The following is a 13646-nucleotide window of genomic DNA, read 5'->3' on the forward strand; positions in this document are numbered from 1 at the left end:
CTGTTTCTGTATCTCCACCTCCTTGTCATCTCCTCCTTACTCACAGTGAGATGATCATGGTCTGCAGAGAATGGTTTTGGTGGCAGTGAAGTTAGTCGTGTGTCGCAAAATATACATTTTGTCAGAATAGTTTTTATAAGTTGTCAGCTTCCCAAAATCCAATGTCTAATTCTGATTTGTACAAGAGTGTCTCTCAGACCAGAATGCATGGTAAGTTCATCATGGTTGTACTGAACCAGCAGCTCACAATATCTGCCTTTGCTAGGTAGAATCCATAGATGTTTTTCTCTGTAACTGAAGTCCAACTGTTGCAGTCTGCCTCCAACACACAGGAATTCATCAGCATCAAGAAAAAGTTTTCAAATCTCTGGTTTTTGAATCTGAGTTCAGGGTTTCACCAGCCTTTATCAAACTAATCTCATGACTAAAGCTGCACACTTGTGTCACTTTGGTCCAGTACTTCTCAGCCTCAAACATTTCTTCAGCAGTTCATCTCACCTCGTCTCTTGGAGCTTGAACTTGCATTGTGCACAAACCTCTTAATCCAAGCAGTGACCCGCAATACCTTCTTCAGTTTACTGTACTTCAGTAAATCTAGCACAGGCTTCATTTCACTTTGGTCGCTGCTGCTGTTGAGTTGCACAGTGATCTGCTGAACTTGTTTTAGTTCATTACTCACATCTTCTTCATCACTTTGATCTTCATCACTCTCTCACAGATTCAGTGTAGTCAGAAATGAAGGTCCTTTCCACCACAGTTTGCTCTTTTTCAGGTTAGATACAGTCAGGCCTCTTGTGAGGAGATCTGCTGGATTGGCTTTGCCTTTACAGTGAGATCACATTGCAGGGTTGGTTAAGGACCGTATTTTAGTCACTCTGACACAAACTGTCTCTGATCCTGGTTTCTTTGTCTCTGGTGCAAGGTTATTCATCGTTATCTTTCATTTCTTCTACATCTCTGGACAGTTTATCGTCTTTTTACAAAGGTCCATGCCAGCTGTGGACATAATCTGTTTGTCATCAGCAGTTATGGAGAAAGCATTCTCAGCATCACTTGCACTTGAGATGAAGTCATCCACATAAAGGGATTCCTTTATTATCTTCACTACCTCATGAAGCTGGGCTTTATATTCCTTCAAATGTTTTCTGACAGTTGCGGTGAGGAGAAATGGGCTGGAGAGACTCCAAACACCACCTTCGTCATCCATAACACACGCAGCTTCTCACATGAGTCTTCATGAGGCGGTGCAGAGAGCCAGAGGAAACACACCACATCTCTGTTCTTCTCAGCAAAATAAATCTGCAAGAAATCCTTTTTGATATCTGCTGTCAGTGCAATCGAGATTTTGCAGTCTGATTTTTATTAATATACTGAGCAGATCTGGGTTCAGGTTAGGACCAGTAAGTAGACAGTCATTAAGTGATGGAGAGCCAGTGTCATGTGATGAAGAATCAAGAACTACTCTGAGCTTGTTGTTACCTGATCTTCACAGAGAACAGCATGATGAGGCATGTAGTATTTGTAACCTTCTCTTAAGGACCTCAAATCTTTTCTTTGCAATCCTGTCATTATCTGGGAGTTCTGGCTTGTCAGGTCGCCACAGCAGCTCAACTTCATATTGTTCATCTTTGTACTAAGTTGTCTTTTTAAACTTGTGAAGAGCCTCCTCTTCCTCAAGACTGTATGTCTTCTTCATGGTGATACTCAAGAGACTCTATTTTACCAGAAGGCTTTCAGACGCTCTGAAACAAGTGTCAGTAACTTGTGTTTGCATGCAGGCTGTATCAGCAACACTGGACACTTTGACTGGACCCTGCTCTGACCATCCAAAGATGCTCTCAGTACTATGGTACGGTCTAAATCCTGACTGTAAATCCTCACAGATACAATTGAAGTTGTGAGGATACCTTTTCAGTTTCAGTCTGTAATTAATTAATTCATTGAGATCAAGTTGTGATTTTGTAATGAGAGGCTTAATAACAGCCAGTTTAAAGGTTTTTTGGGCATATCCTAATGACAATGACAAATAATAATAATAATAATCAGAAGAGGATCTATAACTTCTGAAAGCACCTTTTTTAGTAGCTTAGATGGTATAGAGTCTAACAAACATGTACATGTTGTTGGTTTAGATGATTTAACAAGCTTATTCAATTCTTCCTCTCCTATAGCAGAAAATGAGTGGAATTGTTCCTCAGGGGATCTATAGCACACTATCTGCTGTGATACTTCAGCTGACGGCTACATGGTTGTAGTTTTATCTCTAATAGTATCGATCTTGGAATTAAAGAAAGTCATAAAGTCATTACTGCTGTGCTGTTGGGCAATGTCTATGTTTGCTGATTAATTATTTTGGTTAAATTAGCCACTGTACTGAATAAATACCTGGGGTTGTGTTTGTTTTCTTCTAAAAGAGATGGAAAGTAAGCAGATCTAGCAGTTTTTAGTGCTTTTCTATAATAGAAATACTTTTCTTCCATGCAATGTGAAGCACCTCTAGTTTTGTTTTCTTCCAGCTGTGCTCCATTTCCCGGGCTGCTCTCTTTAGGGCATGAGTGAGCTTGTTATACCACAGTGTCTGACTGCTTTCCTTAATCTTCCTTAAGCGTAGGAGAGCAACAGTGTCTGAAGTGGTGGAAAAAACAGAGTCAATAGTTTTGTTACATCATCAAGATTTTCTGAGCTATTGGATATGCTGAGGAATTGAGACAACTCAGGAAGATTATTTAGAAAGCAGTCTTTTGTATTAGAAGTGATGGTTCAACCATATTTGTTACAAGGATCTGAATTTGCAGCTTTAGCTATATGGAGAATATACACAAGAGACTAGATAATGATCTGGGATATCATCACTCTGCTGCAGAATTTCTATGCCATTAACATCAATTTGGTGTTGATCGTATTAAATCTAAAGTATGTTTACGACAATAAATAGATCCTGACATGTGTTTTCAAAAAAATTGTTAGGATGTCTATAATGCTGATCCCAATGCATATTTTTCATTGTCAACATGAATATTAAAATCACCAACAATTAAGACTTTATCTGCGACCATCACTAGCTCAAGAATATCAGCAACTTCTTTAATAAAAGTCTTCATGGTGCGCTGGTGGCCTGTGTACAGTAGCCACAGAGGATCACAGAGGATTTATCATCAACACTTATTACTCTAGATAATGTTATATGAAGCATCATTACTTCAGACAAATTATACTTGAAACCAAACCTCTGAGAAATACTGAAAATATCACTATAAATTATAGCAACACCTAATACTTTTTAGCTTTTGGATGCGGCTCATGCTTATAACAGTAATCTTGAGGGGTTGACTCATTTAAAATAATGTAATCATCTGGTTTTAGCCAGGTTTCTGTCAAACAGAGCACATCTAGGTTATGATCGGTGATCATATCATTTACAAAAGGGAAAGAAAGGGATCTAATGTTTATTAAGCCAAGCTTTATCATTTGTTTATCTTTGTTTTGTTTAGCTTTTATATTAATCCATTGACAACAAGGACAACACTCATTGCTCATGACTGAATAACATTTGTGTTCACAAGGATCACTCTATGTCTAATGAAAACAATGCAATTTTATTTTACATTTGATTATTCAATTTCTGCACATGAACATCCTGCTTTTTTGTGCTATTGCTTATAGTTCGCTTATTGTTAAATGTATCTGGTATTGACAATTTTGCTGTTATTCATCCAAAGTGTATCTTATATAAAGGGGCACAGGAGTATTGAATGATTATTGAAGAACAGCAGAGTAATATAGTGATGTATTACTATAATTATAATTAATAATGACTATATATAATATAGTCCTGAGGAAAGAGGATAAGGGAATGATTTGATTTCTGCAAACCTAAAATGTTCTATTTTCACAAAGAAAAGTTTTACTTGCTAACCAAAAACAAATGTTACAAACACATGTCCAATGTTTTAAAATCATAAAGAAATGCAACAGTAAGTCAATTCTAGTTCAAATTCTGGTTGGGAAGTAATCATTCTGAACTATTTGCAAATAATATTTAAAATATGCACACATCCACTTTTATTTGTATATGGAAAAGCGTTTTTTGTTATAACGTTTCTTGTCTTGTCACTTTCAGATTACATAAAAATTACATAAATCGCATAAATTATAATATCCATATTACGAAAAAACTGTTTAAATCACAGGAATGTGCGCTCTGTGTCAGTGAACCATAAACCCCGCCCACTTTTACTTGATTGGCCATCTCAGTAATTTTGACATTGACGAGCGTTAGAGAGACAGCAGCCTAAACATGTCGCTTTTACCTAAACATTGTTTTCCTAACAACAGACAGAGCGCTGTGTAATGGTGTACAGTAGAGCAGTGCAAACACAAAACTGGGATCCACAGATAGTGTTGCGCGCAGAGCCATACAGAGAGAGAGTTGCGACAACGGAAGTCCAAAACGCTCGATCGTCACGTGATTCACGCAGCCCTCAAATAGTTCCAGGAAGTTCATAGCGGGCAATTGGAATACATTGAGTTAGAGGGACAGAACAGCGATTTTTGGTATTTAGTTGACAAAAAATGATTTATTGACATTATTTATAAAATAATGTATACATGTATACGTAGTATATATATATGTAGTTGTAATAGTGTTGGTTTTAAATGATAAAAACCGCTAATATTTGAGGATTAATGTGGTTAGCGGTCTGTACCTGCCTTGTTAACATATTTTAGGCTGAAGTTACCATGGTAAAAGTCCGTGTTTGCTATATAAACGACATCGTGGTCTTTTACCAAGTAATTCAGCCTCTATATAAAAATATAATTATTTATATATGTGCGTGTGTTCTTACAGCTTGTATGTTAATCAAGTGCAGTCGCATCTTAATGTTTATTGTCGTTTTACTAATCTCATTGTAAGTGTTGAGTTTGTTGTCTTTTTGAAATTAATTCCAAATAAGTAAATATATTTTAAGATTTAAGTGAAAATGAATCTTGGTTAAGGTTTTTGATTCTTGTGCACCCCTCAATTATAATATCTAAAAATGTATTTGTAGTATATTCAAATTGAAAAAAATTAAACATTTTTACACATTAAATCATATATTTTATGTATGTTGAGTTTTGTTATGCACATATTTACAGAAATCAATTTAGACATTTATAATAAATTATAAACCAAGTTGTCCTTGAACAGTCTCCATTACAGTGGGAGTGCACCAGTTACATAAAGCAGAGTGAATGTATGGTTACTCTACTGGTCTGGTGAGGAGAAAAAAATTATGCATCAAGTTTTGTTCAATTTACATTTATTTGTATGGCACTTTTTAGTATACACATTGTTTCTAGCAGCTTTACAAATAAGAGCTCTGTTAACAGGCGTATCTGTTTTACTGTAATGTCCATATTGCAGAATTTTTCTGAAATTAAGCTATACAAATCATGCAGTTAAGTAACGTCACGTAATCAGAAACAATGAACAAATTAAAGCATGATGTGATCATGTTGATTACAATGCAAGGACAATTTAGCAGTTTTGTATGTTTATTTAGAGTCTGCTTCATCTGAAGTCCTCTCAAGGGTTGGCGTCATCTCTTCACAGGTGCTGGTCATCTGAAGTCTTCATAAAAAACTGGATATAGTCAGCAGGAGCAATCTATAGATAACATTAACAAAATGTTATGTTATCATACTTAGGAGCTGGCACTGCTTTACTTCAGGTGGTTCTTGTTCTGAAAGCAGGATAGAGAAGGAGAATAACAGGAGAAATGGTTTAGTGATGCTTGCTTCATCACAATTCAGTCCTGTGGCATCCTGATCCTTCACACAGTAGTTCTATAGTAGCTAAGACGTTTAAGTGTAAAAACAGTAATAACTTACAGGTTTACAGTGACTGCTATAATACAGCAGTGGTATTTATATATATATATATATATATATATATATATATTAGGGGTGGGCATAGATTAATTTTTTTAATCTAGATTAATCTAGATTAAATCTTGGAATTAATCTAGATTAATCTAGATTAAAATGGCTAATTTGAATTCTGCTGAAGGCATTCAGAATATGCGTGCTACCCAAATAATGACTTAAAGTCTTTGAGAATGGATCATAAAGCTCATAAAGCTTTTCTATGATAATTTGTTGATGAAAATAAATTATGTTCAATTAGATGTACTTGTGTTTACTAACTAACTAACAATGAAATTATTTTTTCTACCTATTAGATTGTGTTTTTTTTAACGTCAACACCTACCCAGCCCATTACATGTTACACCGTACTTTTATTTTGACAGGTTGCCGTGAAGTTTCTGTGTACACAGTATGATATGATGCTAGTTTTCTCAAATGAAACGGTAAAAGTGACACTCACAGCAGTTTGGGAGATTGAGTTTATCTGTTCATGTGAGATGAAAATGCCAAAAATTACCGGGAGCGTCACGTGTGTTTCAGTATGCGTGTAGTAAAAGCTCGTCTCCGCAATGCATACATACAGCTAGGCAAACGGAACATATCGGATTCATATTAAAACGGTCTTTTTGCATTTCAGGTTTCACATACACTAGTCCATATCGCGATTTGAATTAAGTGACTGACCAACATTTGATTTATGAATCCAAAAAACGACGAATTTACGTGGTATTTCGCTATAGTAGATTCGGTTTTTATGAATGGAGGACGACGCGATCCCGTCTGTGTTTTGGCGGAGGAGACTTAAACGTGCGAACATATTCTACAGTCTTCGGTATACATCCGCGTTAAACTATCAAGGTGAAAGTCATCATAGCTTGCGTAGTTTAGACCCAGCTCCCAACCCAAATTTGAGAATAGGTTAACGGCGATATTTTTTTTATCGCGCGATAAGAGTTTCACGTTAACGCAGCACGTTAACGCCGATAACGGCCCACCACTAATATATATATATCCTCCAGAGACCCAAAGAAAAAAAGTGTCTCTTTTTTGTTGTTTTTTTGTGATTTCCTACATCCTTTGGGTTAAAAAAAAATTCTACAATTTAGAGTTTTTACGTTTTGTTTTTATTTTTAATTTTACAGCATGTCCACTGTAGTGGACCACAGGACGATTTTAGTTTGAAACGACAGCCAAACTCAGACAACAAAACTGTACAGAATATGGCTGTAAAGGGATATTAATCCAACATTTATGTCACAAAAACAAAACAACTGAAATCAAGCATTTTCCATAACTTGCAATGAGTCTGTTACGGCGCTGTGCAGGAATTTTGGCCCACTCAACTTGGCAGAATTGTTGTAATTCAGCCACATTGGAGGGTTTTCGAGCATGGACCGCCTTTTTAAGGTCATGCTGTGGGCATCTCAATAGGATTCAGGTCAGGACTTTGACTAGGCCACTCCAAAGTCTTCATTTTGTTTTTCTTCAACCATTCAGAAGTGAATTTGCTGGTGTGCATTGTCCTGCTGCAGAACCACAGAGTGCGGCATCTTTCCTGTTCTTCCTTTTCTGTCTCTGTGTCTGTCTCAGTCTGCTCATCTGAGTCTCCTGCAATTTCTTCCTCTTCTTCAACATCTTCTTGTATGTTACATTCAAATTTATCCTCATCTGACAGCTCTAAGTCAGAGTCTCCCTCAACTATCTTATAAAAATCCTCTCTGCTTCAGTTCTGCCTCCTACAACATGCAGTCATTAATTACATTAAGATGGTCCTGATGTCCACTATAGTTGACATTTTAAAAAGGATGATATTTTGAATCATAAACAATATAACAGCTTTGAAAGCTAAATGTATTGTTACTGACACTTTAATAAACAAATATATATGTGATAATAATAGTAAAAAACATGTAAAAAAGCAAAAATTTACGTATCTCTCTCCTTCCCATAAAATGTGCTCATTTGTATGCCGGCCATTTTGGATTCAGTGTAAGAAGTGGTTCCTAGCATGCCAGCCAATCAAATGACATATCACTAGAAAGCCCAGGATGTCCTCTGCACAGTACAACAGGACTTGACAGAGTAGCTCAAAAAATTCACAGAAAATGCATGAAAACACAAGGTCCACTACAGAGGACATAAGTCAATGGGCGGGGTCTCAGGATATATATATATATATATATATATATATATATATATATATAGCCTAGCATGATTCTGAAACGAAAATAGCTCGCCTATTTTAAAATTTTCATTCTCACTTAGGTCAATCAGCATTCATTGCAATAAATCCAGAACTACTAAGTAGCTCCCACCAGCAAAAATCCTGTTTAAAAGCCTTAATTACAGGATGATACTGCACGGACATAACGCATAACATCCCGTAAATCTACTAATTAAGTGAGAAATAATGTAATAATAATCTGTTTTAATGCACAAGTTAAATTGATTAGCTGTGTTGATAGTATAGTTTTTTTCTATAAATGTCTTACCGTTTAAAAGTTGATCACAGCGGTCTCTTCTGCTGCATCTCTACGGCGCTGATAGTATTAGCGCGAACTTCCGGGAACTATTGAGCGTCTCCGCGATCCGCCATTGCTGTAAAAAAATGGTCCATTGGCGTCAACGGAGTTGTCGCAACTCTTGCGCGTAGAGAATGCATGTGACGTCACTGACAGAGGACGCGCAGCTCAGTCGACGCTGCAGGTAACTTTCGCTTTCATATTTCTCCGGAAGGACGTGTTTTCTTTAATATGTGTTTGATATCTTTATTTGTTAGGAAATGAAGTGGTTTCGTTGCTGTTTCGTGTGATTAATTTGATCATTTGTGTTCACATAAGACTATCATTGTGTATTTGAGTGAACTCCACCGTCGTTCTGCTGTTTCTCCGACTCTCAGGATCCGTTCAGCTGAATTATTTTTGTCATTTCCACCCAGAGTAAGTGTTGGAGATCTCACTCTTCTGTCTGTTCTGCTTCATCATGGATGACCCACAAACACCCCGAGATGAAGATGTTTCTCCAGGATGCAGGTACTTTGATTAGATAGGCCTATATTAACCCTAAAAAGGTCAGGACAATAGAGACATCAGAAAATTAATTAATTGCTATTTCGATTTTATTAGAACACAGACAATACAAATTAGTGATATTTATTTATTTATTTATTTATTTATTTATTTATTTATTTATTAAAAAATAGTTTTATTTTTACATTTTAATGTATCCCCCATGTCGCCTTTTTGCGTGTAAAAACTGATTGAAAACAGAATGCTTGTTTGGCAATCTGTGTTACAATATTTTAGCTAAAAAAATGTAAATATTTTTCGTAATAATGTGTTAAACAATAATGTCTATTTATGAATATGTTTGCCTACTGAATCATATTTAATACACAAATAACTAGGGCCTATAAATTATTAACATGATCAAAACTTTGCTCATAAACCTGTTGTACATGATCTACTTCATGCCCTCTGCTTGATAGGTCATGCATTTTTTTAAGTAAATAATTTTTGCTTTGACATCTTCCATAATTTTTTATATTGTGAATGTAAGAATAACTTTTATATTGTTAGTAATAATTCAAGTTGAACATGTCCAGCTTGGGTTTTGCTGATTATGCATATGTAATTTTTGTATGTTAAAAAACGATTAATGTTTATTTTTTTGTAAGCTTAAAAGTAAATGTTGAACATGACATGACATGATCTCTCAACAATCAATGCATTGTAATAAACTGCATATATGAGCCATTCAATCTTGATGCATAAAATACGATACTAAACAAAAACATATAAGAATATATGTTTTTGTAGGTTTTTATACTCAAGTTTGCATGTGTTTTTGTTGAATTTCTTATTTCATAGATACATATACAGTGTGTGTGTGTATGTGTATATACATGCCTGAAAAAAAATCTATGTATTGTTAAGCTAAAACTAAATTCAGTATTGCTAACTAAATTAATAATAATTTAATGATTTACAATAAATTGTAATTTAAAAGTTTAAAGTATTGAACTGATTTTCTAAAATAGGCTACGAAGTATTAAGTCTATAGGCCACAGAGTGTATATGTAAAAAAATATCTTGATTTACACCCCTTAATGGGCGATGAATACCCTGAGAGACAAACATTTAAAGGCGGATTATGAAAAATGTAGAAACTAAATTAATAACATTTCAACATAAACATATGCTAATGCTTAACAACAACTTTTTAAACATGGAAGTCCACTAAACATATTGTAAATATGTGAAATACATCAACTTTTATGTGAGGGTTCTACAGGCGTAATGATGTTTTTAAATGCTGCCTGTGAGCGAAACAAATAATTTTTTTTAAACAAAATACAATATAACCTCCTTACATGAATGTCATTAAATGTGTTCAGCAGAAGAGATCAGAGTCAGAGCTGTGTGTCATATTTATCTTGTGTTTTTGTTTTATATTAGGTATTCATGGTATTATGGTATTCATATTAGTTGTTATGCGTCTATGAAAGAACTTTAGCTTATACTTGCTGTATCAACATAGTAATGCAGAAAATGTAATATTTTTGTAGATTAACAGTTAATATTTATACAGTAATTCAAAGGATTCTTTGTTATAGTTCAGTTCATCAGAAGAGATCAGAACCAGAGCCCAGCTGTGTGTCTATGAGGAGTGATGCTTCTTTGGATCGTCCAGTTGATTTTAAGAGTGATGACACAAGGTTTACTCTCCATTATTAAATTGTTTTGTAATAGATCTGATTATAGTATGATATTTTAAATGAATTATTAATTCATTTTTATAAAAATCTAACCTGACTGTTATTAAGCTAATGAGAAAAATGTCACCAATGTTAGAGTCTTTGATTCTTGATTTAAGGTCAATCCTGCCACACAGATCAGTAACAAAACCCATCTATAAGAAATATGACCAGCCTATGAATCAACCACAAGACAGCACGTATCCTGGTGTAAGGTAAACTGGGATTTTTTTAAGGCAGTGCATCATCACACATTACTCAAATACATAATTAATAACAGACACATTTCATAAACAATATGATATGTTCAGTGTCTCATAACACTGAAAAAAATAAATAAAATACATTTACCTCTGTGACTCATGTAATAATGTGGTGTTTTAATTTTCCAGGCATGAAGTCCTCAACACGTTTAGATCAAATCTGATGAAGAAGTTTGAGCGTCTGTATGAGGGAACAGTGACGCAGGGAAACCCAACACTCCTGAATGAGATCTACACAGAGCTCTACATCACAGAGAGTGAGAGTGGAGAGATCAGTAATGAGCATGAGGTGAGACAGATTGAGACACAATCCAGGAGAGCAGCAACAGAGGACACAGCCATCAAATGCAATCACATCTTTAGACCTTTACCTGGACAAGACAAAGCCATCAGAACTGTGCTGACAAAGGGAGTCGCTGGCATTGGAAAAACAGTCTCTGTGCAGAAGTTCATCCTGGACTGGGCTGAAGGGAAAGAGAATCAGGACGTCCAGCTCATATTTCCACTTCCTTTTAGAGAAATCAACTTGATGAAGAACAAAACACTCAGTCTTTCAGATCTTCTCCATGTCTTTTTTCCTGAAACTAAAGAAATGGAAATATCCAGTTATAAATATAAAGTGTTGTTCATCTTTGATGGTCTGGATGAGTGTCGTCTGCCTCTGGACTTTAAGAGTAATGTGAAACTGTGTAATATATCTGAATCAGCCTCAGTGGATGTGCTGCTGATGAACCTCATTGTGGGGAATCTGCTTCCCTCTGCTCTCATCTGGATCACCTCCAGACCAGCAGCAGCTGATCTCATCCCCTCTGAGTGTGTCCATCGAGTGACAGAGGTACGAGGATTCAATGAGCCACAGAAGGAGGAATACTTCAGGAAGAGAATCAGTGATCAGAGTCTGGCCGACAGGATCATCTCACACCTGAAGTCATCAAGGAGCCTCTACATCATGTGCCACATCCCAGTGTTCTGCTGGATCTCAGCCGCTGTTCTAGAGAAGATGTTGAGTCCAGCAGAGAGTGGAGAGATTCCCAAGACTCTCACTCAAATGTACACACACTTCCTGATCCTTCAGACCAACATCAAACATGAGAAGGACTATGAGAAGAAGGTGACAGATGAAGACATGATCCTCAAACTGGGGAAAGTGGCTTTTGAGCAGCTTGTGAAAGGAAACCTGATCTTCTATGAGGAAGACCTGAGAGAGTGTGGCATTGATGTGACAGAAGCATCAGTGTACTCAGGATTGTGCACTCAGATCTTCAGAGAGGAGTTTGGCTTGTATCAGGGGAAAGTCTTCTGCTTTGTTCATCTGAGCATTCAGGAACATCTAGCAGCTCTATATGTGCACCTCTCCTGGACAAACCACAACAGAAATGTGTTTGAGTCAATCACCAAACAGAGTTTATGGTCTAAAGTGAAGGACTGGTTTCTACTCAATTTATGTGAGCTGCATCAGAGAGCTGTGGATGAGGCTCTACAGAGTAAAAATGGACATCTGGATCTTTTTCTGCGGTTCCTTCTGGGTTTGTCAGTGGAGTCTCATCAGATTCTTCTACAACGAATAATGAAGATGAAAAGAAGCAGCTCTGACAGAAATGAGAAAACAGTTGAGTTCATCAAGGAAAAGATCAGGACCATTGACTCTCCAGAGAAATCCATCAATCTGTTCCACTGTCTGAATGAACTGGGTGATCGTTCACTAGTGGAGGAAATACAACAGTATCTGAAATTAGGGCATTTAAGTAAAGCCAAACTCTCTTCATCTCATTGGTCAGCTGCAATTTTTGTGTTGTTGACATCAGAAGAGGAAATGAATAAGTTTCGTCTTGATAAATTTTTTGAAGGAAAGAATAAGGCTGAAAATATGAAAGTTCTTCAGAAGTTGCTGCCTGTGATTAAAGAATCCAGATCAGTTCAGTAAGTATCAATGAGAACAATCACCTCACTGGTAAAACATTAAGGCCCGGTTTCCCAGACAGGGCTTAGACTAAGCCAGGATTAGACCATAGTTCAATTAGGACATTTAAGTAATTTTTATAAACATGCTTAGAAAAAAACATTACTGGTGTGCATCTTGAGACAAAACAAAGGCACTGATATATTTTAAAATCAATCAGTGCAATTTTATTTCAGTTGAAACAACTCAGACTTACATTTTAGTCTAGGACTAGGCTTAAGCCTTGTCTGCGAAACCGGGCCCATGAAAATCAAAATTTAAAGCTCCTAAATCTTAGTGCTATAGTTATTTTTTTTAGTGGTCAGCATTTTGATGTGTTTTCATAACAGTGGCACTGTAAAAGATTTCTTCAGGCATTTAAACAAAGTCAGAGAAGTTGCATATACATTATCCAGGTTTTCTAATTACAAATGTTAAAATTAACATACAGAAGGAATTTAAATATTTCTCATCTGACATAAAAGACTAAGCAGAATTCGAGAGCAACCAAACAAGTGGAGAAGCAGCTCATATATACAGCAGCTCAAATCTCCTAAAATCTGATGTATCAGTTAATGGAGCAAAACAGCAGCTTATTTGAACACACTTTTGAAGACAACAATTGAAATCTACAAGGTTATAAATTATAATTGTTTGTTATTTATATTTTGAGTGTCAGGGGTGCGTGCAAGACGAGACGAGACGAAATTCAAAGTAGACAGTTTCTTTAATATAATATTCCAAATGGAACAGGCAGGAACACAGAAGGCTTTCTCAC

The 13646-nt window shown here is 36.0% G+C and overlaps 1 protein-coding gene and 1 long non-coding RNA gene across 4 annotated transcripts in view; one reads left to right on the top strand and one right to left on the bottom strand.

Annotated features, from left to right (window-relative positions):
- Positions 1-13646, top strand: part of LOC141325129 (NACHT, LRR and PYD domains-containing protein 12-like) — an 80179-nt gene that overhangs the window by 56767 nt on the left and 9766 nt on the right. For 2 of the 3 annotated variants that reach the window (XM_073833616.1, XM_073833617.1), the window contains exon 4: positions 11059-12849. In XM_073833616.1, coding sequence (XP_073689717.1) covers positions 11059-12849 — 1791 coding nt within the window. Of the gene's footprint in view, positions 1-10788; positions 10882-11058; positions 12850-13646 lie in introns of those variants that run through there. The other variant, XM_073833618.1, reaches the window with a different exon arrangement.
- LOC141325130 (uncharacterized) lies at positions 5288-8532 on the bottom strand. Its single transcript, XR_012353744.1, has 2 exons — positions 8403-8532; positions 5288-5726 (listed from the first exon to the last, which is right to left on the bottom strand). It is a non-coding gene; the product is annotated as an uncharacterized lncRNA (long non-coding RNA).

Source organism: Garra rufa, chromosome 2 (assembly GCF_049309525.1).
Source record: "Garra rufa chromosome 2, GarRuf1.0, whole genome shotgun sequence".
NCBI classification, from domain to species: domain Eukaryota; kingdom Metazoa; phylum Chordata; class Actinopteri; order Cypriniformes; family Cyprinidae; genus Garra; species Garra rufa.